Source organism: Crotalus tigris, unplaced genomic scaffold (assembly GCF_016545835.1).
Source record: "Crotalus tigris isolate CLP2741 ecotype Arizona unplaced genomic scaffold, ASM1654583v1 scf7180000023606.2106662, whole genome shotgun sequence".
In the NCBI taxonomy this organism is placed as follows: Eukaryota; Metazoa; Chordata; class Lepidosauria; order Squamata; family Viperidae; genus Crotalus; species Crotalus tigris.
This window is the reverse complement of record NW_024100074.1, coordinates 1,463,644-1,487,500: the sequence shown is the minus strand read 5'-3', so window position 1 is coordinate 1,487,500 and position 23,857 is coordinate 1,463,644. Positions and strand designations below refer to the sequence as shown.

General features: G+C 37.2%; 1 protein-coding gene across 8 annotated transcripts in view; it reads right to left on the bottom strand.

The window, feature by feature from the left end:
- Positions 1-23,857, bottom strand: part of LOC120297226 (cohesin subunit SA-2-like) — a 125,024-nt gene that overhangs the window by 39,965 nt on the left and 61,202 nt on the right. For 7 of the 8 annotated variants that reach the window (XR_005553736.1, XM_039319604.1, XM_039319608.1 and 4 more), the window contains 7 exons: positions 18,889-19,008; positions 16,774-16,882; positions 15,807-15,924; positions 15,021-15,121; positions 4,280-4,372; positions 4,105-4,194; positions 3,391-3,594 (listed from right to left, as the gene is read on the bottom strand). Coding sequence is in view for 7 of the 8 variants with exons in the window: in XM_039319604.1 (XP_039175538.1) it covers positions 3,391-3,594; positions 4,105-4,194; positions 4,280-4,372; positions 15,021-15,121; positions 15,807-15,924; positions 16,774-16,882; positions 18,889-19,008 (835 nt within the window). In the remaining variant the exon portion in view is untranslated. The remainder of the gene's footprint in view (positions 1-3,390; positions 3,595-4,104; positions 4,195-4,279; positions 4,373-15,020; positions 15,122-15,806; positions 15,925-16,773; positions 16,883-18,888; positions 19,009-23,857) is intronic. The other variant, XM_039319607.1, reaches the window with a different exon arrangement.

Sequence of the window (23,857 nt, the reverse complement as noted above, 5' to 3'; positions counted from 1 at the left end):
CAGATGGAAGCCTTTGAATTCCATTGTTTTACAATTACAGACAAACATAGAATTTTAAAGATCATGGAAAATGCAGTAGTTATCAACTATAAAATAGCTTAATGATACAAGGCAATTTTATTAAATTGTCCTTTTCTTGCAGTCTTAGAAAGCAATGTCCAACTGCTATCTAATTTTCACAACTAAAATTGAATTCCTCTTTATTTTTTCCCATTCTGTTTCTACCCTTGGTTCCCAATGCTGACATATGTGGACATGTTAAATCTCTTTACGAAAAATGCCTTCACTAGCATGATGCAGCAAATTTGAAGAACTAGAAGTTAAAATTAAACAAATTTAGTTAATTCTCTTAGTTTTCACATTATTTATAAAACCTTTATCTTTGTTTTCATTGTTAACTACAATTCCAAAATGACTGTGTGATCAGATTATAGAAACTAAGATGTACAATGCAAAATTTTGCTGACTTCACTGCATAAATTACAAGACTGGTACAAAATGTATTATTCTTTTTTATCCACAACCAAAATAAATATGGTGTTTGAATCTAACTAATACATTTAAAAAAAAAAAAAAAAAGCTGTCAGGATGAACTCTTACCCAGTGGAATGACATCTGTTAGTCATAGCACAGTTGATCAACTGTAATTGAACTAAGTCTGCATGCTATTCATATTTCCAACAGCTGCTCTTGTATATTCTTAGAACCAATTAAAACCTTTTCAAGTATTTTTACAGTCCCCTTCCTCAACATATGCACAGAAATACAAATCCAAAAGCCATATTTAGCATTTAAAACATCTTACAAATATTTTCAACCAGCAACAAAACTTTAAAAGCAATGTAAGAGAATGTTCTTATAAGCCACAATATGAAACAAGATATATTTTATTTCCAAATTATTTCCTCTTTTAAATTATTTTTTTCTGAATAGATTTCAGTAGGCAATCAACAAAATACAGGCTTTTAAATAATCTAAAAATAAAATATAACCTTCAAAACGAAATAAATATGACTCTGTTCTTTCATTTTATTGTTATTTTTAGGACCAAGGAGAAGAAGTGGTTCATAAGGGCTTTAGCTGATTTAATGTGCTTTCACACTATTGTATATGCTTTTATATTTTTATAATATAGTTTTATTTTGTTGTGTAACTTTGAACTATTTCTTTAAAGAAAGGAGAAGTAGGAAAGTCTTAAATAAAATCTTTTTTAAAAAAATGTAAATTTTGGCAAGAACATTCACGATGTACTCCCCAAAGAAGTATATCAAATTCTAACATTTTTTTCTACTGAAATAGTTAATGCATTAGTCCTGTAGCAAGCAATTCAGACATGTGCCTGAATTATCTGATGCATACACAACTGTTCATGGCAGTCTACGTCCAAATCAAAATACATGTTTTGAAAGTTTCAGGAAGGGAAGAGGACTATTTTGTGATTTGTGGAGAAAAGTGGGAAGAAGCACTGGAAGATTGTAAAAGGGAAAAGGGGAGGAACTATGAAAGGGTGCAGGGATGCCAGTGAGAAATATCATACTGGAATGTTGGCCTAGAAGCATCTCAAGGAAAGCCCTAAGAGGACTAGCTGGGAGCTAAAATTAGCAGGATATGCAATGTTGAGATTAGCTGAAAAGAGCTAGAAAAAAACTGTCTAATCCAGTGGTTCTCAACCTGTGGGTCAGGACCCCATTTGGGGTCAAACAACCATTTCACAGGGGTCGCCAAACAACGCAGTCCGCCATTTTTTTCCCCCTTTTCCTTGGCTGTGCTACTCCCTTTTATTCTATTGGCTTTTGAAAGCCAATAGAATAGACTCTCTTGAATAGAGTCTAATTCTATTGGCTTTCAAAAGCCAATAGGAATTGTCCAGGCTGTCTCTGCCCTGCTGAGCCCGTCGAAAGTCCCATTCTGCAAACAGTGCTGCAAGTTGTCTGCAGCGAAGGTGAGCTGTCTGGAAGTTTCCACCCCTCCCTGCTGAGCAACCACTAAAAATGTAAGTAAAAGAGGGCCAGGGGTGGGAGGTGGGAGGCCGGCGGGCGCAGGGAGGGTTGCTGGCACGCATGGGGCCCAGCGGGTGCCTTACCTCCCTTGGGCTGGGCCAGCTGGTGGCCCAGCCGGCGGTCGGCCTGCGCCGTCTCTGCCGCTTGCCAGCTACGCCTCGGCCGGTGCAGGGAGCGGCACCACGCATGCGCGGCGCTCCCGGGCAGGGAAAGTCCTCGACTTATGACCGGTTGGGTAGTCCTCGACTTATGACCGGTTGGGTAGTCCTCGACTTATGACCGGTTGGGTAGTCCTCGACTTACGACCGGTTGGGGTCGCGGCATTAAAAAGGTTGAGAACCACTGGTCTAATCTCTGCTCTAGTTGCTCCATAAAATGCCTAGATTCAGATCATTCCAGGTTTTATTTCTGTCAAATCACAGCTAATCCAAACTGCCTGATACAACTCCCAGAATGTGATAGTTGAAACAAACCTTTTCTGTACAATGTACAGAATTTCTGTACACTCCTACAGGATTGTAATACATTCTTTAAAGGAAACAAAAGACTAATACTAAACCTTGAATGACTTCATATATGATCAGTCTACAATATTTTTCTACAGGAAGTCCACCATGATACACATTTTCATTTTATCATATGTACTACTGTCTTGCCTTAACATGTGCATCATAGATATCTTTACTAATTCAAAGGTAGCAACAATGAAAGTAGGTAATTCCTTCATGGGGTGTCTGAATTATCCTCACAACTGGAGAGAAGGGAACAAATAAACTACAGAAGGGACAAGAATCTCAGTATTGTGACTGACAAACAATCATAGGTACAAAATATCAGATAATTTTGGCTTCATATTTACATTTAGGGAGCGCAATGGCTCAGCAGTTAAAGATGCTGAGCTTGTCAGTTGGAAAGCTGACAGCCCAGGTTCAACACCTGAGCACCATGCGATGGGATGAGCTCCCATTCTCACCCCAACTCCTGTCTACCTAGCAGTTCAAAAGCATGCAAATGTCAGTAGATAGATAGGTACCACTTCAATGGGAAGGTAACAGTATTTCATGCATCTCAGTGTATAGACATGCTGGTCAGATGTCCATGGAAATGTCTTCAGACAATGCTGGCTCTCTTGGCTAAGAAACAGAGATGAGCACCGCCCCCTAGAGTCAGACACGACTGGAAAGGGGAAAACCTTTACCTTTTACCTATCGATATAATTTAATATTTTTTCCTAGTTTCTAAATTAATCATATATGAAGATGGCATTTGCTTGTATATCTCAGTTCTCACTAACATAAAAACTGTGTATTTAACAGTTTAGAAAAAAAATCACTATTTTGTTCCAGATATCTAAGTTTTGCTTCTGATTAAATACAAAACTCATATTTACCTTATGCCAAAAAATGCCTAGTAGTTGATTTAGTTTATCCACCCATTCATTCACCAGTTCAGCTCTAGCAAAAGCCACTTGGTTATGAATAGTAAGTTCTTCTCTGGAAAGAATACTGTATAGTCTGGAGCAGGTCTCTAGGATATTAGTGTTTGAGTGTGTCATTACAATGGCTTTTACCTCTCTTAATAAAGCATCGAGGTTCTGCAAGAAAAGGAATTATTAATATCCTAAACAGTAGTAGATTACTTAAACCAGTGTTGTCCACAAATGGTACTGTACTCAGTTTGAATTTAGGAGCATATTTGTTTAGCCTTAAATACATTATAAGCCTCGAACAAGGCACTGCATAGTTACAATATAAAATAAGAAATATAAGGTCCAATTCACAAATCAGGTTTATCATCAAACCTCGCAGAGCATCTAGCACAGTTAGATGTGCAGAAATAAAAGGTGAATAATCAAGAAGATTCATATCTGCAGAGTCTCAAAAATTACCCTTCAAATTATTTCAGGTGAAAATGCTTTTGTGGCAAAGGCCGTGTTTTCTCATCATGTCCCAGGCATCATTTCAATTTTTAAGCAGGGTGATGAAAACAAACATAATAATGGTATTTATTTCAGTAGTAAAAATGAAACAATCAATGAATGACATTTTTTCACCATATTTCTGACAATTTTCTATCTCCCCATCCGTCATAAAAGTGAATTCACCTTATTGAATGAACTAGTACTGTACCGCTCTAAATCAAAATACTGTGAGATCTGCAGAAGGTTTGTCACTTTTTCTGTATCTAGTGAATACTGCAAAGGAAAACAGGATATTAGTGTGCTGCTAAAATTCAAATTAGTTATTGAATATGCATTCACAAGCGCAGCTGCACATTACCTTTGCCAAGAGTTGAGGAAGAACCACAATAAAGTGTTCAGTAATTTTAGCACAATCTTCCATTTGTATTTTCTTCTCTTTGGTAGACAAGATCTATAGACAAAGCACTTTGTTGTAATTATAATCCTGCCACTGTTCATGATTGAAATGAGCTGCATGATTCAAATTCTATATGGCAAATTACTAGATATGAAAGTATCAAACTGCTTGAAATGTAGTCAATTTATTTTAAAAAATTATCATTTTTTGAGCATGGCTATGTACTGTAAATTAGCTGCTTTGAATCCTTTTTCTGTTCTAAGATATATCCATGTTTGAGCAAGGGAAAAGAGAACACAGATAAAGAAACCTGTAGGCATTCCAAACATATCAGTGGTTTAGAAAGAGTTCATCACTTCTAGGTTCTAAGAACAAGCTGTGCATATCTTGCAACTCTTCCAATAACAACAAGTTGGTACTCTGTAAGATCATGGCTAAATAAACATTTTCACCAGCAAAATAGAACTGCTTTGAAGTTGTAGTTAATAAACAAATCTTAGAAGGTCAGAGTGATTTGCAGTTGCAACATGATCATGGTTTGTTTCCAGTTTTAACATATGCACTTAAACTCACATATTATTCCAAACATAACAATAAACTGTGATTTCATCCAGTTGGGAAGCATTCCATTAGGTTCAAAGAGGGGAGGGAAACATATAAATATAGGAAATGTTCCCAATCCCCTAAAATATCCTTCCCAACGTAGTGCCTTTAAGTTGTGTTGACAACATAAGAGCCTGATTGAAGGGGTATCCTAGTCCCTGAAAGAATAAAACGAGCATGCAGTATATCTGAGCAATGGTTTCCTTGGGTACAAGAGGCATCTGCTCTCTGAGTAGGAGCTGTGAATCCAAGTCAACTGTCAAGTTGTGCACTAGTCTTGAATAAGGAATGCATTCCCTATTGCCACAAATTCTTTTATTGGAAAAGACACAGCCCTTTGAGTAAGCATTTAAGATTGCTTTTTTTCTCAAACTACAAAGCAAAAGAGGACTGCTCTACAATAATCCTAATATGGCATTGGTATGATTTTGGATGGCCTCTATTGTAGGCAGAATGAGGCTAGTGCATCCATCCCTGATCAACTTGACCTCTTGGCAGCTTTTGATACCATCGATTTTGGTATTCTTCTGTATCAGCTCCAATGGGAAATAACAAGGCCACTGGTTCCAGGACTATACCAGTTTTGGTGCTGGATGGGTCTGCCCTGCCCCCAACAGACCTAATGCACAATTTGGGTTGTTCTAGCCTTATGACTCCTGCTCGATGAAAAGCTGGCAATTGTGGCTTTGAGGATCTTTGCATAGTTTTGTCTCGTGCACCAGTTCTGCTCACTCCTGGTTCAGAAGCCCTGCTTACATTCACTTATGCCCTAGTCACTTCCAGATTGGACTACTGCAGGGCTTTTCAACCGGTGGTACGCGTACCACCTGTGTTACTTTGGCATATGGCAAGTGGTACAAGACAGCCTAGAGAAGTGTAGTGGGGGAGGGGAATGAGCTGAAGCGACCCAAGCCTGAGGGAGAGGCAGCTGGAGCTGCAGAACTGGCTGGGCTCGGCTGAGGAATTCTGGGAATTGAAGTCCATAAGTCTTAAAAATGCCAAGTTTGAAGACCCCTGAGCTAGCTGATAGTGGTGCATATTAATAAGCATGTATAAATTCATCATACATTTGTCAGTGCAAAGGGAATGTGATACAGCAAAGGAACAGCTGCTGAAGAAATTAAAACCAGTACTTTTTTACTTTTTTCTAGTTTGTATCATTTTATTAGATTATAGAATAAAATACAAAAATACAAAAGCAAATAGTAGGATGCAATGGGAAGGAAAAGGGGGGGGGAAGTGAGGGGGAGAAGGGAAAAAGAACAGACTTCCTCTGTTGCAGTAGACGGAAGCACTAACATTGAACCTCAACTTTTTACTTTTCCATAATATTATAAACTAGCCATTTTTATAACAACAAATGAATCTAATCCCCCCCCTTTCTTTTCGTCATCAAGTTTTTGACACCTTGCTAAGCACTGGTGGTACTCAAATATTGTTATGTCCTAAAAGTGGTACAATCTGTGAAAAGGTTGAAAAGCCTTGTACTACTGTATTATGCTTTACATGGGGCTGTCCCTGAAGAATACCCAGATACTTTAGAATGCAGAGGGGCAGGCAATTATGTGTGCTCCTACACCAGTGCATGTCACCTCTGCTGTGTGAGACTTCTGGGTCCAACTCAATGTGCTGGTTTTAATCTTTAAAGTCCTTCAGGGCATGGGACTGAGTTATCTGAGGAACTGCCTTTACTTGGCCAGCGTATAGCACAATACAATATGTGGCTAAAGGAGTGGAGTAAAGGGGCAGGCTTTGGATATATTAGTCACGATGTCAGCAGCTGATCCAATGAAAAAAATATACAAAAGAGATGGTTTGCATCCATCAAAGAAAGGGACTGAGTCACTCGGCTATAAATTCACAGAATATTTAAACTAAACAGCGGGGACAGTGAGCTAATTGATAAAGAACATCCCTGTCCCCGGCAATCTAAAAATTATAGGGCTATCAGTGCATGTAACATAGATGTGTATGTGGACAAGAACATCAACCTTGCTGTCAAGCAAAATCAAGCTTTTAATAGTGACTGCCACACAAAGTGCACTAACCAAACAGGTGGTAAGACAATAGGGGAACTCAGACACCACACAGGTTATGTAGAAAGTAAACACAGGGCCAGTCATAAAGGACTCAAATGTCTATACACCAATGCACAGAGTATGAACAGCAAACAGAGTGAACTAGAAATTCAGGTTAATGAGGGCAGATATGATATTGTTGCCATTATGGAAACATGGTGGGATGAAACCCACAAATGGAACACACAGCTAGAGGGATTTAAATTATTTAAAAGAAACAGACCAAACAAAAGAGGTGGAGTTGCTCTCTATATAAGAAATAACTACATCTCTACAGAAATAGAGCACAACAATGATGAAAACTGTCTTGAATGCATTTGGGTCAATATAAAAGGGGGGGGGGGGAAATGACATTGCCATAGGTGTATACTATAGGCCACCCAACCAAACAGAGGAAATAGATGAACTTTTTGCTAGTCAGTTAACTAAGGTATGGAGGAAGCACATCACAATAGTAATGGGGGACTTTAACTACCCTGACATCAACTGGGAGACAAACTCTACACCAAGTGGAAGGTCAAACAGATTCCTGACAAACCTGGGCAGACAACTTTGTCTCCCAAAAAGTAGAGAAGGGAACTAGGAGATTAGCCATTTTGAATCTAATTCTCATTAACAGAGATGAAATGATAGAAGGTGTTGAAGCCATAGGAGCCTTGGGAGGAAGTGATCATGCAATATTGGAATTCAACATTATGGAAGCACAAGCAATAGAACACAGTCAAACTGGAGTCTTGGACTTCAAGAGAGCTAATTTCAATAAACTTAGAGAGGGTTTGGGAAGGATTCCATGGATGAGAATCCTCCAAGGGAAAACAACTCAAGAAGCTTGGGAAATTTTGAAAAGTAAGATAATAAAAGCCCAGTTTAGCACAATACCAACAAAGAGGAAAAATAATAGCTCTCAAAAGAAACCAGCATGGCTGCATAAAGAACTCTCTGATAAATTGAAAGATAAAAAGGACAAGTATAGAAAGTGGAAAGAGGGGCACATACCGTATATGCCGGTGTATAAGACAACTTCCGGAAGCGCTAAACTCGGCGCCAAAGACGGGGGTCGTCTTATACGCCGAGTCGTCTTATATGCCGGAAATACTGGTAGTTTCCGGCGTATAAGACGACGTTCTAGGAATGCGGCTCGGCGACAAAGACGGGGGTCGTCTTATATGCCGGGTCGCCTAATACGCCGGCATATACAGTAACTAAGTCAGAATATCAGCAAATAGCCCAAGCCTGCAAAGATGAAGTGAGGAAAACTAAGGCTGAAAATGAACTAAGGCTTGCGACCAAAGTCAAAAATAACAAAAAAAGCTTCTTTCAACATTTAAAAAGAAGAAAAAAGTGAAGGAAACGATTGGTCCATTAGTGGGTAAAGTGGCAAGAACATGACAAGCAACAGGGAGAAAACAGAACTATTTAACTCGTTTTTCACATCTGTCTTTACACAAAGAGAAAAAACAGACCAACCTATCAAAAATAGTGCCATAAAAAACAGAATAGAAACACAAGTTAAGATAGGCAAGAAAATGGTAAGTGAGCACCTGTCCAGACGAGTTCAAATCACCAGGACCAGATGGATTACACCCCAAGGTTCTCAAGGAACTGGCAGATGTGATCTCAGAACCACTGAACTATATTTTTCAAAGATCCTAGAGCACTAGGGAACTACCAGAGGACTGAAAAAAGCTGATGTAGTTCCCACCTTCAAAAAAGGAAAAAAAAATGGATCCAGGAAATTACAGATCTATCAGCCTGACCTCAATACCTGGGAAGATTCTGGAAAAGATAATCAAACAACGAATCAGCGAACACCTACAGGCAAACAAAGTCATTACTAAAAGCCAACATGGGTTTGTCAAAAACAGATCATGCCAGACAAATCTTATTGCATTCTCTGACCAAGTGACAAAATTAATGGACCAGAGGAATGCTGTGGATATAATTTACTTGGACTTCAGTAAAGCATTTGACAAAGTAGATCACAACCTACTACTTGATAAGATAGAAAAATGCGGGTTAGACAGCATCATCACCAGATGGATCCGTAGCTGGCTGACCGGCCGTACTCAGCATGTGGTCCTCAATGGAACCACATCTACATGGAGGGAAGTGTGTAGTGGGGTGCCCCAGGGCTCTGTTCTGGGCCCAGTGCTCTTCAACATCTTCATCAACGATTTGGACGAGGGGATAGATGGGGAACTCATCAAATTTGCAAACGACACCAAGCTTGCAGGAATAGCCAACTCTCCAGAAAACAGGCTTAGGATACAGGAGGATCTGGATAGACTTGAACACTGGGTGCTATCTAACAAAATGAAATTCAATGGTGAAAAAAGTAAGTGTCTACATTTAGGCAAGAAAAACCAAATGTACAGTTATAGTATAGGGGGTACCTTGCTCAATAGTAGTAATTGTGAGAGGGATCTCGGAGTCCTAGTGGACAATCATTTAAATATGAGCCAGCAGTGTGCTGCAGCTGCCAAAAAAGCCAACACAGTGCTAGGCTGCATTAACAGAGGGACAGAATCAAGATCACGTGAAGTATTAATACCACTTTACAATGCCTACAATGCCTTGGTAAGGCCACACTTGCATCCAGTTTTGGTCACCACGATGTAAAAAAGATGTTGAGACTCTAGAAAGAGTACAGAGAAGAGCAACAAAGATGATTAGGGGACTGGAGGCTAAAACATACAAGGAACGGTTGCTAGAATTGGGTATGTCTAGTTTAACGAAGAGAAGGACAAGGGGGGACATGATAGCAGTATTCCAATATCTCAGGGGCTGCCATAAAGAAGAGGGAATTAAGCTATTTTCCAAAGCGCCTGAAGGCAGGACAAGAAGCAACGGGTGGAAACTAATCAAGGAGAGAAGCAACCTAGAACTAAGGAGAAACTTCCTGACAGTTAGAACAATTAACCAGTGGAACAACCTGCCTCCAGAAGAGGTGAAGCTCCAACAATGGAAGTTTTTAAGAAGAAACTGGACAGCCATTTGTCCAAAATGGTATAGGGTTACCTGCCTGAGCAGGGGGTTGGGCTTGATGACCTCCAAGGTCCCTTGAAACTTTATATTATTATTATTATGGATCATCGTACAGTCAGCCAGATGTTCAGACTGGATTTGGCATTTTGTCTACTTATCGAGTCCTTACCCAGGACCTGGGATAGGCAGATGTGGATGTTTGATGGTATTACAGATATCGTCGCAGGATGGAAGCAGTTCCTAGTAAGGCCGCCTTTTGCAATTGACTAATAGCGAATTTGTCAATGCCAATGGTGTTCAAGTGGTGCTCCAGTTGTTTTGGGATTGCATCAAAGGAGCCTATCACTATTGGTACTACCCTTGCTTGCTTTTGCCACAGTCTTTCTATTTCTATTTGTAGGTCTTTGTATTTTGTTATCTTCTCCAGTTCTTTCTCTTCTATTCTGCTGTCTCCAGGCACTGCCATGTCCACTATCTAGACTTTTTTGTCTTTCTTATCGACAACTGTTAAGTCTGGGGTGTTATGTTGCAGGTGCTTGTCTGTTTGAATTCTGAAGTCCCAGAAAAGTTTAATTTTATCATTTTCTATGACTTTCTCTATTTTATGATCCCACCAGTTTTTGCTTATAGGCAAATGATATTTTTTGCAGATCTTCCAATGCACCATTGTTGCTACTTTGTCATGCCGCTGCTTGTAGTCAGTCTGTGCAATCTTCTTGCAACAGCTTACCAGGTGGTCCACTGTTTCTTCAGCTTCTTTGCATAGGCGGCACTTACTGTCTATTGCTGTCTTCTCAATTTTGACTTTATATGCATTTGTCCTTAAGGCTTGGTCTTGTGCAGCCAGAATTAGTCCCTCGGTCTCTTTCTTCAATTTTCCTGCTCTTAGCCATTGCCAGGTTTTATTATTATCTGCTTTCCCAGCTATTTTTTTGATGTATTGGCCATGTAGTGCTTTGTCTTCCCATGCCTCTATTCTGTTCTTCATTTGGTCTTTCTTGTAGGCCAGTTTGGTCTCTCCAGTAGTCAGTAAGCCTTCCTGATATACTAATTTCAGTGCATCTTCATCATTGTTCTTCAGATATTCTTCCAAAGCCATTTTTTCTTCTTTAACCATCTGATGTACTTGTAGCATTCCACGCCCACCTATTTGCCTTGGTAGATAAAGTCTATCAATGTCACTGCGTGGATGAAGGGCATGATTCATTGTCATTATTTTTCTGGTCTGCCTATCCATTGCTTTTAGTTCTGCTTGAGTCCAGTCCACTATTCCAGCTGTGTACCTAATGACTGGGATTGCCCAGGTGTTGATTGCCTTTATGGTATTTCCTCCATTGAGTTTGGACTTTTAAGATCTTCTTCACTCTCTTGATGTATTCACCTCTAATCTTTTTCTTGACTTCAGTGTGCTTGATGTTGTCAGCTTGAAGGATACCCAAGTATTTGTAGTAATCTTCCTCATCCAGACTCTTAATGTTATTTTCATGGGGCATCTTGATTCCTTCAATTTTCACTACTTTTCCTTGTTTGATAGTAAGTGTGGCACATTTGTCCAAGCCAAACTCCATAACAATATCTTGGCTATATATACGGACAGTGTTGAACAGCGATTCTATTTCAGGTGATGTTTTTCCATACAGCTTCAGATCATCCACGTAAAGGAGATGGGATAGTCTGGTAGATGTTTTTGATGTTTGATAGCCATGTCCTGAGTTATTCAGTATTGTTGACAGAAGAAACAGTGCAATAACAAATAGTAATGGTGACAATGAATCTCCTTGAAATATTTTTCTCTTGATATTAACCTCTCCCAATTTCTCACCATTGATCTGCAACTGTGTCTTCCATTGTGCCATCGATCTTTGCACAAATTTTGTGATGTTTCTACTGACTCCTGTTATTGCTAGGCACTTGATTATCCAGTCATGTGGCAGAGAGTCAAATGCCTTTTTGTAGTCAATCCATGCCACATTCAGGTTGGTCTTCCTTTTCTTGCAGTTTTCTAAGATCATTCTGTCTATTAGGAGTTGATCTTTTGTTCCTCTGCTATTGGGGCGGTTTCCTTTCTGCTCAGGTGGAAAGAGATTATTATTATTATTATTATTACTATTACTATTATTATTACATCAATCTGCACCATCAGATCTGACAGACAGGACAAGTTGCAGGTTCCATCATCTAGGAATCTATATTTGGTGGGTCCTAGAAGAAGTACCTTGTATGCCATAGCATCTGCATTATGGAACATGCTTCCTTCCAAATTTAGATTAGCTCCACCCCTTTTGATAGAATACCAGACACTTGCTGAGATGGCTATATTATTGAGATGGCCATTTTTTAGGACTTCTGGTTTTGCGCCTGTAACACACGGTCGCGGAAGAGCAGAGCTTCACTCCCCACAGCTAGTTTCCTCCTGCCTGGAGGATCCTAAATGGGTCTGAAGTTGCCCCTTAGAGGCGACCATGAAAGAGGGGTGCCCCGTTGATCACGAAGTGACAGCAGTCACTTCATTTGATCCGGGAGAAGCCCTCCGACCCGGCCAGAGAAAGGCTAGCATGATATCAGCGTCTAGCCCAAGCTACTTGCAGCCAAAGTCCAAGAGCACGAACACTGTTCTTCTCTATTCTACCTCTTAACTGAATCCTTAGGAAAGGCTCCCAAAGCAAGAAAATCTCCAAAAGTGAAGGGAGGGGACAACATCCCGAATCCCTCGTAGACAGAAGCGGCAAATTATTACTAAGGGAAAAAGAAATGTATTGAAATTCAACTTAAAAAACTACAGTCTGGATAAATCTAGAAACTAAAAAAAAAAAAACCAAAACCTGTTTAGACTATACCTTAAAGGCTCTTGATGAAATTATAAAAAATATATAATAACAATAACTTTCTGTTTGAAAAAACTGAAAAATGAACAATTACTGACACCTAGTGGAGAATCAGAACACAGAATACTAACAAAAAGGTTTCAGAAACTGGCAGGACACCCAGAAACAAGGAATAATCTGTTCCCTTGAAACTGTAAATAACCTTGAAGACAGCTGGGAACAAAGGAAGAGCCAGGCCAGCCATAAGAGTAAAGAGTGTCTGAAAGAAAAATACTTGGACTGTTGTTTAAATTTAAGAACTGTTCACAGAAAAAGAAAAATTTTGGCTCTTGGCTAATCTTTTAGAGCAGAATTTACAGGAAGGACTTAAAGTGGCTTAACATACTGAATTGCAGTTTTGATTGACTTATAATTGACCCTTGAATTAAAACATTGATGAAAGATTGTTTGAAGGGGGGAGACAACATGGATATCGTAGAAGTATCAAAAAATGACAAGATGCCACATTCAGTATTTTCTCCTGAAGGATTTAGCCTGGAATTTCAAAGATTTTCAGAAATACTACTTCAAGACAAGACAAACACATTCCAAGAAAAAATGTATGGAATGTTATGACAGATACAAATGACAATAGATTTAAACCACATGGAAATCCGAAACAACTTTGAGGATTTAAATAAGCACATCTCTAATTTAAATCTGCAACTAAAAAACACTCAGGAAATAATGGTGAATGAACAAACAAATCAGATGACAGAACACAAATTAGAAGAATACAATCAAATTGATGAAGCAACAAATGAAAATAATTATAATTTAATACAAACAGGAAAAAAATCTACAAGATTTTATTACAACAATAAAAACGGAATGGACTATAGAATTTCTAAGAGAATCATCAGAGTTTGGGAGACAGAAAGCAGATATTCTACTTATGTCATCTTTTGTATTCCCAACAATACTTGCAAAAATACAGGAACTGCCGGATAAGTGGATTATATCAACCTGGAAAGCTATTCAGCAAAAGAAGAAGACAAGAGAAAGATTCAAGAGATTTGACTTGCCCTATCAACTGGAGTATTACATGAACAAACACTTGTTTGAATGTGGTTAAAAGAATAGGGAACTCTGAACATAAAAGAGCTCTATAACAAGAGGGATAAGAGATTTAAGTAATATAGTATGTTTTATAATACATGAGATGTAAAAATAGTGGGTTGATGTAACTTTTATTAATATAAGTGAAATATAAGCTGACTAAAAAGGATGTTACACCTAGATGCTATAAGATAGATAAGAAATACAGTATTTTTATAATATATGAAATATGAAAACATTCGGATGGTGTACCTAAATGGGAAAATTTGGATATTTAGATGACTAATATTTGAAGAAATCATGACTGATAAGAAATGGATTGAATATAAAAGGGAAATTAAGTTTAAAACAAAAACTATGAAAATAGGATGCATGGTGAATTAATGAGATGGTTATAAGAATAATATAAGCTGAAAAAAAGTTATACTGAGTAATAACTTATTAAGTAAGATAGATAAAACTAATAATTATTATTATTTGTATAAATATAAAAAGTATATATTTAATCATTCATATATTGAAAGAATTACATTTTGTTTAATATTGACAAAGGAAAATATAAACGGGAGAAGGGAAGATCAAAGAAATATATTATTAATTAATATATTAATTATGGGATTATCACATTTAATCATTACTGATATTAATTTATTATTATTGTCTTTTTTTCTTTTTAAAATGTAAACCAAGACAACACGCTGTACACCAGGCACTGGAGATTGTCATTGTTAAAAACCAATAAAATATATATACTGAGATGGCCATTTTATCTCTCTCATTACCCAAGGTTTGCATCTTTGGTTTTTATATTTATTAATATAGATTTTTATATTTTATAGGTGTGGGTTTTTTACATTGTTATTTTGTCTCACTGTTGTGCACAACCTAGAGTCACTTTTGGTGATATGGGCTGCTATACAAATTTAATTAATAAAGAAACCCTAAGGTTCTGTGGGAATACTATGGTTTTCTTCCCTGCATTGGATATAAGTCAGGTATCACATTTGCTTTCCACCCACCATTTGGTTCTACCATTACAGAGAAATGGATTGCTGTCACTATAAACAGAAGGTTTTTGCTACCAATAAAGTAAAAAAATAAAGCTCTACTGACTTTCTTGATTCCTCCTCTGCCTGTGGGAGGACCTTCAACAGCTTGTCGAACAGTTGCTAGAATTATTTCAATGAGGGCACTCTCCTGGACATCACTCAGTGCTGTAAATAAAACAATGGAGAATCTATTCAGTCTTCCTCAGAAAGAAGTAGAATTCTGAGAATCTGGAAGCAAACAGTGACTTTAGCTATTAAACCTAGGAATGTTTTAATGTAACTAAAAAGACATTCTCTATTTCTTTTCCTCTACAAATGATTTTGGGTTGTCTTACCCTACAGACTCAAATAAGAGACAAAGATCTAAGGGGAATCAACGAATGATAAAAAAGATCAAATGCTTATTAAGTAAAATAGATAAAACTAATAATCATTAATATGCCTTACATGGACATACATGTTTAGTACTTCAGAGTAAGTCTTAAAGTCTTAATCTGCTTCACTACAGTTTATTAAATTAAAATACACACACACAAAGGTGTCATAAATAATGGTATACAACACATTAAGCCAAACAAATCCTCTTATCACTTTCCAGAATTCATGAACTAGTAAGGCGCTGCATTCTTTGCTCTGATATAAAACAGAAGTCAGATTGGCTAAGCTGCTCAGCCAAATTCTGAGTGGAGGACTGGTCTTCAGAGCACACAGTCTTTTAAACAAAGTGTCTGTTTATGACACTGCTCCTGAAATTCTCATATCAACCTGGGTTCATATCACTGATGCTCTGGGTTGCCCTTTCAAAGCCAAAAGGTAGCAATGAAAGCACTAAGCTTTATAGCCCACTTACCTCTTTCATGTTCTCTGGCATCCTCCAGTAAGAGAGCTGTCATGCGCTCCCAATCTTTCAATAAATGCACGCCCCAATCCCACAGGCTGTCTACAAGATATATGACGTGGTTATGCAGCTAAAAAAATAAAAGAAATAATCCAATAGGACAAGCTACCATTATGATCCTAGAAAGCAGTAAGGTCAAGCAGAAACTTGCATGTTTTCAATATCTCCTCAAAAGTAGAAATTCCCATGATACCAAATTTGATATATAAACATATTTTCACTATAGTTCTGGGAATATCCCTTCTGATTGTAGCTTGTCATATTACTTTGCATTTAAAGATGTACAACAAAAGTGCTAAAAAATAAGAAATGCTCTTTTGGTCACTTTAAACATTCATCATTTCAAGATCAGTTATTAGAATACATTCAGAAAGAACATATTTTGCCAATGTATAAACTAGCCTAACTTTGGACAGGCCTTCAAATAGCCATACCCACATTAAAATTGTTAAACAGGAGTTTAACTTAATAACAGTGAAACAATTCATATGACAAGTTAGTTGTCTGAATGCATTACAATTTATCACATTCCTTAACCAAGAAAATGAACTGCCTTGGCTGTTTAAAAAGTGTGTATATTGAAACATACACACTCAAATGTTAGCCTTTCAACAGTTTCAATAAAAGATATAATCAGGTGTTTATTATTAACTCAATCTTTTCCCTTCATTTCTTCAGGCATATTTTTCAAAACAAATTCTAATTCATTGTATTCTCCAAATCTTCCACTATACTGTAACCACAATTATCCAAAACTAGCAACAACAATATGAGATAGTACTTTCTTACACATTCTGTTTAATAGCAAATTAACCCAATTAATATTCACCCACTCTCAAACCTTCACATTTGCCCCTTAATTGCATTAGTTGTCTTTATTCAGCTGTTTCTCCCTTGTAGTCTGGGCAGGGAATTTTACCTCACTTTCCAAGAAAAAAACTATTAGTGTTTTCAGCTGGCTAGTAATAGATTCCTGTTTTCCATTTGTTTTGGTGAATGATTCTGGCTCAATTTCCTGGATAATCAATCTGTCAAAGAAATAAGGAGTAGATCAAAAGCAACTCCCAAATTCTGATTTACAGCAAGCAACTTCAGTCAATGTAGGTGGGTATAAGATTGTAATCAAATATCCGATTTTTCAAAGTTAAGGAAAAGTATTACTTGTAATCTCAGAGATAGTCTTGAAAACATGACAGCAATGTCATGAATGCTTTCAGTCTTCTTTCTCTACAAATTGTTCTCTTTGGGTCAGAACAAATCTTAAATATTTTATTTCATTTCCAACAATGCAGGCTTCATATAAGGCTGATGATCTGATTGGCAAGTGTACAGTGAAGTATACTGTAATGAAGCAGAATTTTGTTTTCTAAGAAAAACTTACCTTGAAACATTTTCAATTAAAGGAATGGTATAAGTTCAGCATCATACAAATGGACTATAATTTTTTCCATGGCTGTGCACACTTTGACAGAAAGTGAAGAGGAACTAAAGAGCCTCTTGATGCGGGTGAAGAAGGAGAGTGCAAAAGTAGGCTTGAAACTCAACATTAAGAAAACCAAAATCATGGCATCCGGCCCTCTCAATTCCTGGCAAATAGATGGGGAAGAAATGGAGGTAGTGACAGATTTTATTTTTCTGGGCTCAAAGATCACCTCAGATGGGGACTGCAGCCAAGAAATTAAAAGACGCTTGCTCCTGGGGAGGAAAGCTATGGCAAATCTAGACAGCATACTAAAAAGCAGAGACATCACCCTGCCAACAAAAGTGCGTATAGTCCAGGCCATGGTTTTCCCAGTTGCAATGTATGGCTGTGAAAGTTGGACCATAAGAAAGGCTGAGCGCAAAAGAATTGAGGCCTTTGAACTATGGTGCTGGAGAAGACTCCTGCGAGTCCCTTGGACTGCAAGGCGTTCGAACCGGTCAGTCCTAGAAGAGATCAACCCTGACTGCTCTTTAGAAGGCCAGATCCTGAAGTTGAAACTCAAATACTTTGGCCACCTAATGAGAAGGAAGGACTCACTGGAGAAGGGCCTAATGCTGGGAAAGATTGAGGGCAATAGAAGAAGGGGACGACAGAGAATGAGATGGCTGGATGGAGTCACTGAAGCAGTAGGTGAGAACTTAAATGGACTCCAGAAGATGGTAGAGGACAGGAAGACCTGGAGGAACGTTGTCCATGGGGTCGCGATGGGTCGGACACGACTTCGCAATTAACAACAACAAAGCACACTTTGAAAATGATTCAGAAGTGCTTCAAATTTGATGTGAACACCACACTTCTTTGCATCAAAAGAAGTGAATTCACTGTAGTTCAAAAAGAATCCACAACATTCACATAAGGTCTATTAACATTTCTTTTAAATTAATATTTGTACAGTCCTTTTTCTTATTATATTGCCAAGAGCAGTTCAAGCTTCCGCCTGAGTAAACTGAATTTTCATGGCTGAAAGAAAGAAGGAGTTAATCCTTATAGACCTGAACAAGCTATCCCTGAATCACATCGCATTGTAGCCATGACTTCAGTAATTGACCTTAGCAAAACATTTTTCTTTCATTTTCATTATTGCATCTATGGCAGTGGTACCCAACCTGCAGTCCGCGGAACAGGCTGGCCAGAGCGCACACATGTGTGTGCGTATTCACCCCCACTCGAGCTAGCGCCACTATGCAAATGGGGTGCTGTGCAGTGAAAACGGGGCGCCACTGCTATGCAAACAGGGCGGCGCAAAAACCGGGCACTGCACGGTGTGAAAATTGGGGAAACTGGGCAGCAGGCTACAGAAAAACCAGGTGGAACACAAAAACCAGGCGCCACACGGTGCAAAAATGGGGGAAACCAGGTCCCATGAGGTGCAAAAATGGGGGGAAACCAGGTGGGTTTTTTTTGTCATAGAACGCCCAGAACGGAGTTCTGGCACCTTTTTTTTTTTTTTTTACAAAAAAAGCATCAACAATAAAAAGTGGATATCCTTGAAAAAAGTCACTTTTCAGACAGAAATGTCTGGCAGATAAGTTTAATAAATAAATAAAATACCTTTTGTAAAGTAATTCCCCAGCAGCTACCGCCAATGGTCGGTGGGTGCTATAAACAAACTGGTACAAGTTTTTGCAGTCTTCAGCTGATAAGGCATCATCACAGTTCCTGTACAGAAATCTAATGTTAAACATGTTTTGTCAAAACATATGATGTTTAGTATTCTGACGGCATCATATGCATATTTTCTTAGAAATAAGTCACAATATATTGAGTAGGGTTTAGTCATGGGTAAATGCATGCATTAATGCAGCTAAAACTACAACAATTGATGATTATTTTTTCTCTGCCTCATATTTTATTCACTTAATTGCAAAATAAGCTAAAAGTATGCCATATAATTAAATTGTGTATTAATTTAATAACCTTCTTCCCCCTGTGATTTTATAACAAGCACTGAAAATCAGCTATTATCATATATTTTATGCTAGTATCTTTGTGCTATAAGAATGTAAACATATTTGACAGGGCTGGTTCTGTTGTAGATGATCCCAGGATTATAAACAGAGGCATTTGTAGATAAATTACTTCATACAGCAGAGTATGATAATCACTGTTAGAAAAAAAGTAAATAAATAACAGGATAAATTGAGAAAAGTAAAAAATAATAATTCTAAATTATCACCGCTGATCAAATTTGCTTTGAAAAATGAAAACAAAATTAAGTTTTCCTGAACTATAGATGTAATGAAAGGTCAACAGTGTACTTCAATAACAGGATATCCTGTTTTAGTTCTGTCATATTTTACATGATTATATAAAAATGACAAAATGTAAAAAATGATATTCTCTAGTATAACTTAAACATTTTGTAAACAAAGCATCTGACATTTTTCAATGTGCCCCTTTTATATTAGATGGCAACTTCTTATCTATAAACACCAATGTCACTAATAAGCAGTATCAGACTTAAAACTTGTTACCCACCAGACTGGCCTTTTAGAAAATAATTAGCTTGTGCAACAAATATTTCAATAAAGAAGAAGATTTGTAGTTCAAGGTTGAAATGAAGAGTCCTTGCTCCTTTTTGAGCGTGGTTGTTTTCTTGGACTAGCACTGATGAAGTTACCTAGTTTGGGTAATGAAATATCTGTAAGAAAACTACCAAGCTCAGAGGGCACCAAGAACCGCCCAACTAATATTTCAGTAGCCATTAATTGAATTGGATATGATATGTCTCTTAGTGAGATTGCTGTACAGAGAAGTTCTTGAAATTCCTATCTTGTTTAAAAATTGGTCATATCCTAAAAAATTGGTCATGCCCTCATTATAAATACAGAAGTTGAGAGATATTTATGTTATGAGAATGGTCATTATTCGCTTTTTACTAGGAGACAAGGCAGCTTCAAAAATAATGTAGATAATTATTTGACCTAACATTTTCAGAAAGTTGTGAGTTTTTTCTTTTTAATAAAAAAATCTTATTTTTCTTGAGAAAACACTTTACATAAATGTCCTGGAGTACAACAGAAATTCAGCATTTTCTAATAATCAAAATAGCAGCTCTCTTTAAATCTAGGATGGTCAAACTTCCTAAATATCATTTTCTTATGTGAATGTAATTTAAGACTAGCCAGTAAAACTATAGCTCACATCCTGCTACATTGCATCTTCTATATAAGGACTCACAGACTCAGTTTATAATACCTTACCTAATAAAATATCCAGGAAATACTGATCTTTTTGTACATGCAACTACTGTTATCAGAATAATGTAAATAATTTCTCTGAATGTGGCCAAATTCTGTTATGTGTATATAAAATTAGGCAAATATTAACTGCCCACTGTTAATCCACCACCAATTGTAATATATTATTCTGTCTGCCTTTTATTTTTATTTTTTACTATTGTTGATTTCAATACTTTTATTTGCTGGTCTGTGACTGTAATAAGACAATAAATAAAAATTGATTTATTGATTGACTAGCCAAGAAATAGCTAAAAAAAACTAGTATTATTAAAAATAAAAGTAGTAAAAACAAAAAAACAGGAGGGGAGAAATTCTTTCTATAAAGTCTAATTATTTCCTAAGACTTAACAATTGATCCAGATAAAGTTAAGCCAGAAATGCCTGCTGGTATTTAGCTATCTAAAAATAAGTCTGGCCTTCACATACTTCTACTTTACATCATTTTATTCCATCTTGATTGTGATCAAACATGTATAGAAATGTAATGCTGAAATATTTTTCCCAAAGACACAAAAAGTAGATAAGAAAAACTGAGTTTTTCCTGTGTATTTATGTGTATATTATATGTGCATGTGGGTTTATACCCACATACACACACACACACACAAAACACATATGCAGGGATACACGTACACAGATATATATTTGCAAACTTGTATATATGGAGGGGGGGAGAGAGGCCTAGAAAAACTTTCAATAATTTTTTTTTTAAAAATCTCATTTGTTTTGAGCATTTTAACACCCTGGAATGGCCTTCACCCTACATATGTAGTCTATAATCCCTCCACTGAAATAGACCCATGATTTAATCCAAAAAAGCAAACCAAGAAATATTCAAGAGAAAAGAACAAAGAGGCAAAATATACATCTTGGAAGAAAAATCAAACTCAAAAGGCCAAAGCATCATTTACACTTTTTCAGAAGGACTATAAAACAGGAGTAACATTTACCAAATTGGAGAATGGAGAAGTGATAATTTCTTTCTCTAAAATAAGAATATTTGAAATTTCATATTATTTCTCCTATTATATTTAAGTATAAAGAATCAGATTTAGAATAGATACATTGTCTATTTATTGCCTGTTCATTTCTTAAACAGTTTGTCAAAAATTAAAACTGCTATTAAGATATTCAAAAACAGGGTTTACACTAGTGAACTACAAATACCTCGCTACCACAAAAATGATAAAATGTCAAATTCTAAATCTGACTAGAACATAAATAAATTTGTCTATTATAGCAAGAGAAGTACCTGGCAATGGAATATTTTCCCTAAAAATATTTAAATATAAAATATAAAGGAAAAAAAATCCGATTTATAGCTTCAATCTGAGAATTTTCTGAAAATACAGCTGCCAGGGACCAATAATTGCAGCTCAAAGTTTTAGGGTTTTTTCTATCACCAATGCAAAATCTCATGATTAGAATATGAATGCAAGAAATTCCTACTTTATAAAAGCAAAGATCCTCTGGTCAGAATTATTCTTTCAAAGTGAACATTAAAAAGTATTTTATAAAAAAAATCCTCCTTCTGCAAATTTGGATTCCCTTGATCTTTTGACTTATATCTCCTATGTTTTAATCAGTGCTAACCCAGCCAAAGTCATGGGTCATAGATGTTGTAGAGAAAAATCATTTTGCCATGTTGAGAAAAATTATACACAAATAAACCAAAACCAGCTCTATGCCCTTAAGAAGTTAACAACTATGGAAAAATAAGAAAAAATATTCTGTCATTTGGTAGGCAAACATTTACTCTGAAGACATGTTTATAAAAAGACATCTCGTTTTTCAAAATATAATTTCCTTCCAGACACTTGAAAGGAATTAAATGCACATTAAAATGCATTTGGCAAAAAACTACCAGTATTACTTGCTTAATCTGCTGCTAGAAGAAACAGTGCTCATCCATCAATACCAATTGTTTAATGCTTTTTAATGTCAATTATGTTAGCTTAACATAGAAGCTAACTATAGAAATTAATTCCATAAGTTAATAACATGCTATAGGAAGTAGTAGTCCCAGTTGAAGGGAAGGAAGGAAGGAAGGAAGGGAGGAAGGGAGGGAGGGAGAGAGGAAGGAAGGAAGGAAGGAAGGAAGGAAGGAAGGAAGGAAGGAAGGAAGGAAGGAAGGAAGGAAGGAAAGAAGGACCCACCCCACTTTGCAACTTAAGAAGACAGAACTCTTGGAATAATTCTTCCAACAGGAATCCTTCATTAAGAAGAAGTGGTTGCAGGCGTGCTAGACAGGACTTGGGGTCCAAGCTCTCCCATTCAAGGTTTTAAGGGGTTCCCCAGTAGTCCCACCCAATCAACCCCCCTTCCAGTGATAGTTTCAGGTATCACAATTCCAACCCCTTTTTTCTTTCTTCCGTCTGGATGGAGACTTCAGATAACTACATGAAAGGCAAATACCCTTCTTTGTTATGGTAAGGTTCTTTGGTGCTAACGCTTTGAGGTTACAATAAACACACATTCAGCATTCAGCTCCTTGAAGTATACTGAAGGAAGTGAGGGCCATAAAGCCCCTTTGTTCTCCCCCTTCTCTCCCTCTTATGGCAGAATCCAGAGAAGGCAGAATTGGGAGTTTCTATATTTGATAATTAAAGATGAAATATAATTGGATTCTGACATCCGGCCCCTCTTAACAATAAGAGAGATCCACCTGAAAGAAAACACAAGTATAAAATTTAGTCAGGCTTGTTAGGATACTCTGTGTGAAACTTCTTCAATAGCTTCGGGGCTCTGACATGACGTTTATGGACCCACTCATTTTGTGAGGGAGGGAGGTGTTTCCAGGCAACTAGGTACTGAGTTGCTCCATGATATCTCCTAGAATCAAGGATTTCCTTTATTTCGAAGTGTTGTTCACCCTCCACCATGAGTGGAGGTGGTGGGGGGGGATTTTTGGCCGTAGAGGTGACTGATGCTCTCTTTTCAGCAAGCTGCAATGAAAAATTGGGTGTATTTGCCTGAGATTTTTGGGTAATTCTAATTCTACTGTTACTGGATTTATGATTCTTTTAATTGGAAAAGGTCCTATATATTTTGGTCCAAGTTTTTTACAGGGCTGTAGGGACTTTAGGTATTTTGTAGATAAGTACACCATTTCTCCTATAATGAATGGTGTAGGCTCAACCCTTTTTTTATCGGCTTGTGTTTTGTATGCCTGCCTAGCTTCATCTAGTGCTTTTCTGACTATTGGCCAGGTGTTTTGTAGTTTCTCCATCCATTCTTTCAGCGAAGGGATCGTTGGTTCGTTTGGGGTTAATTCTGGC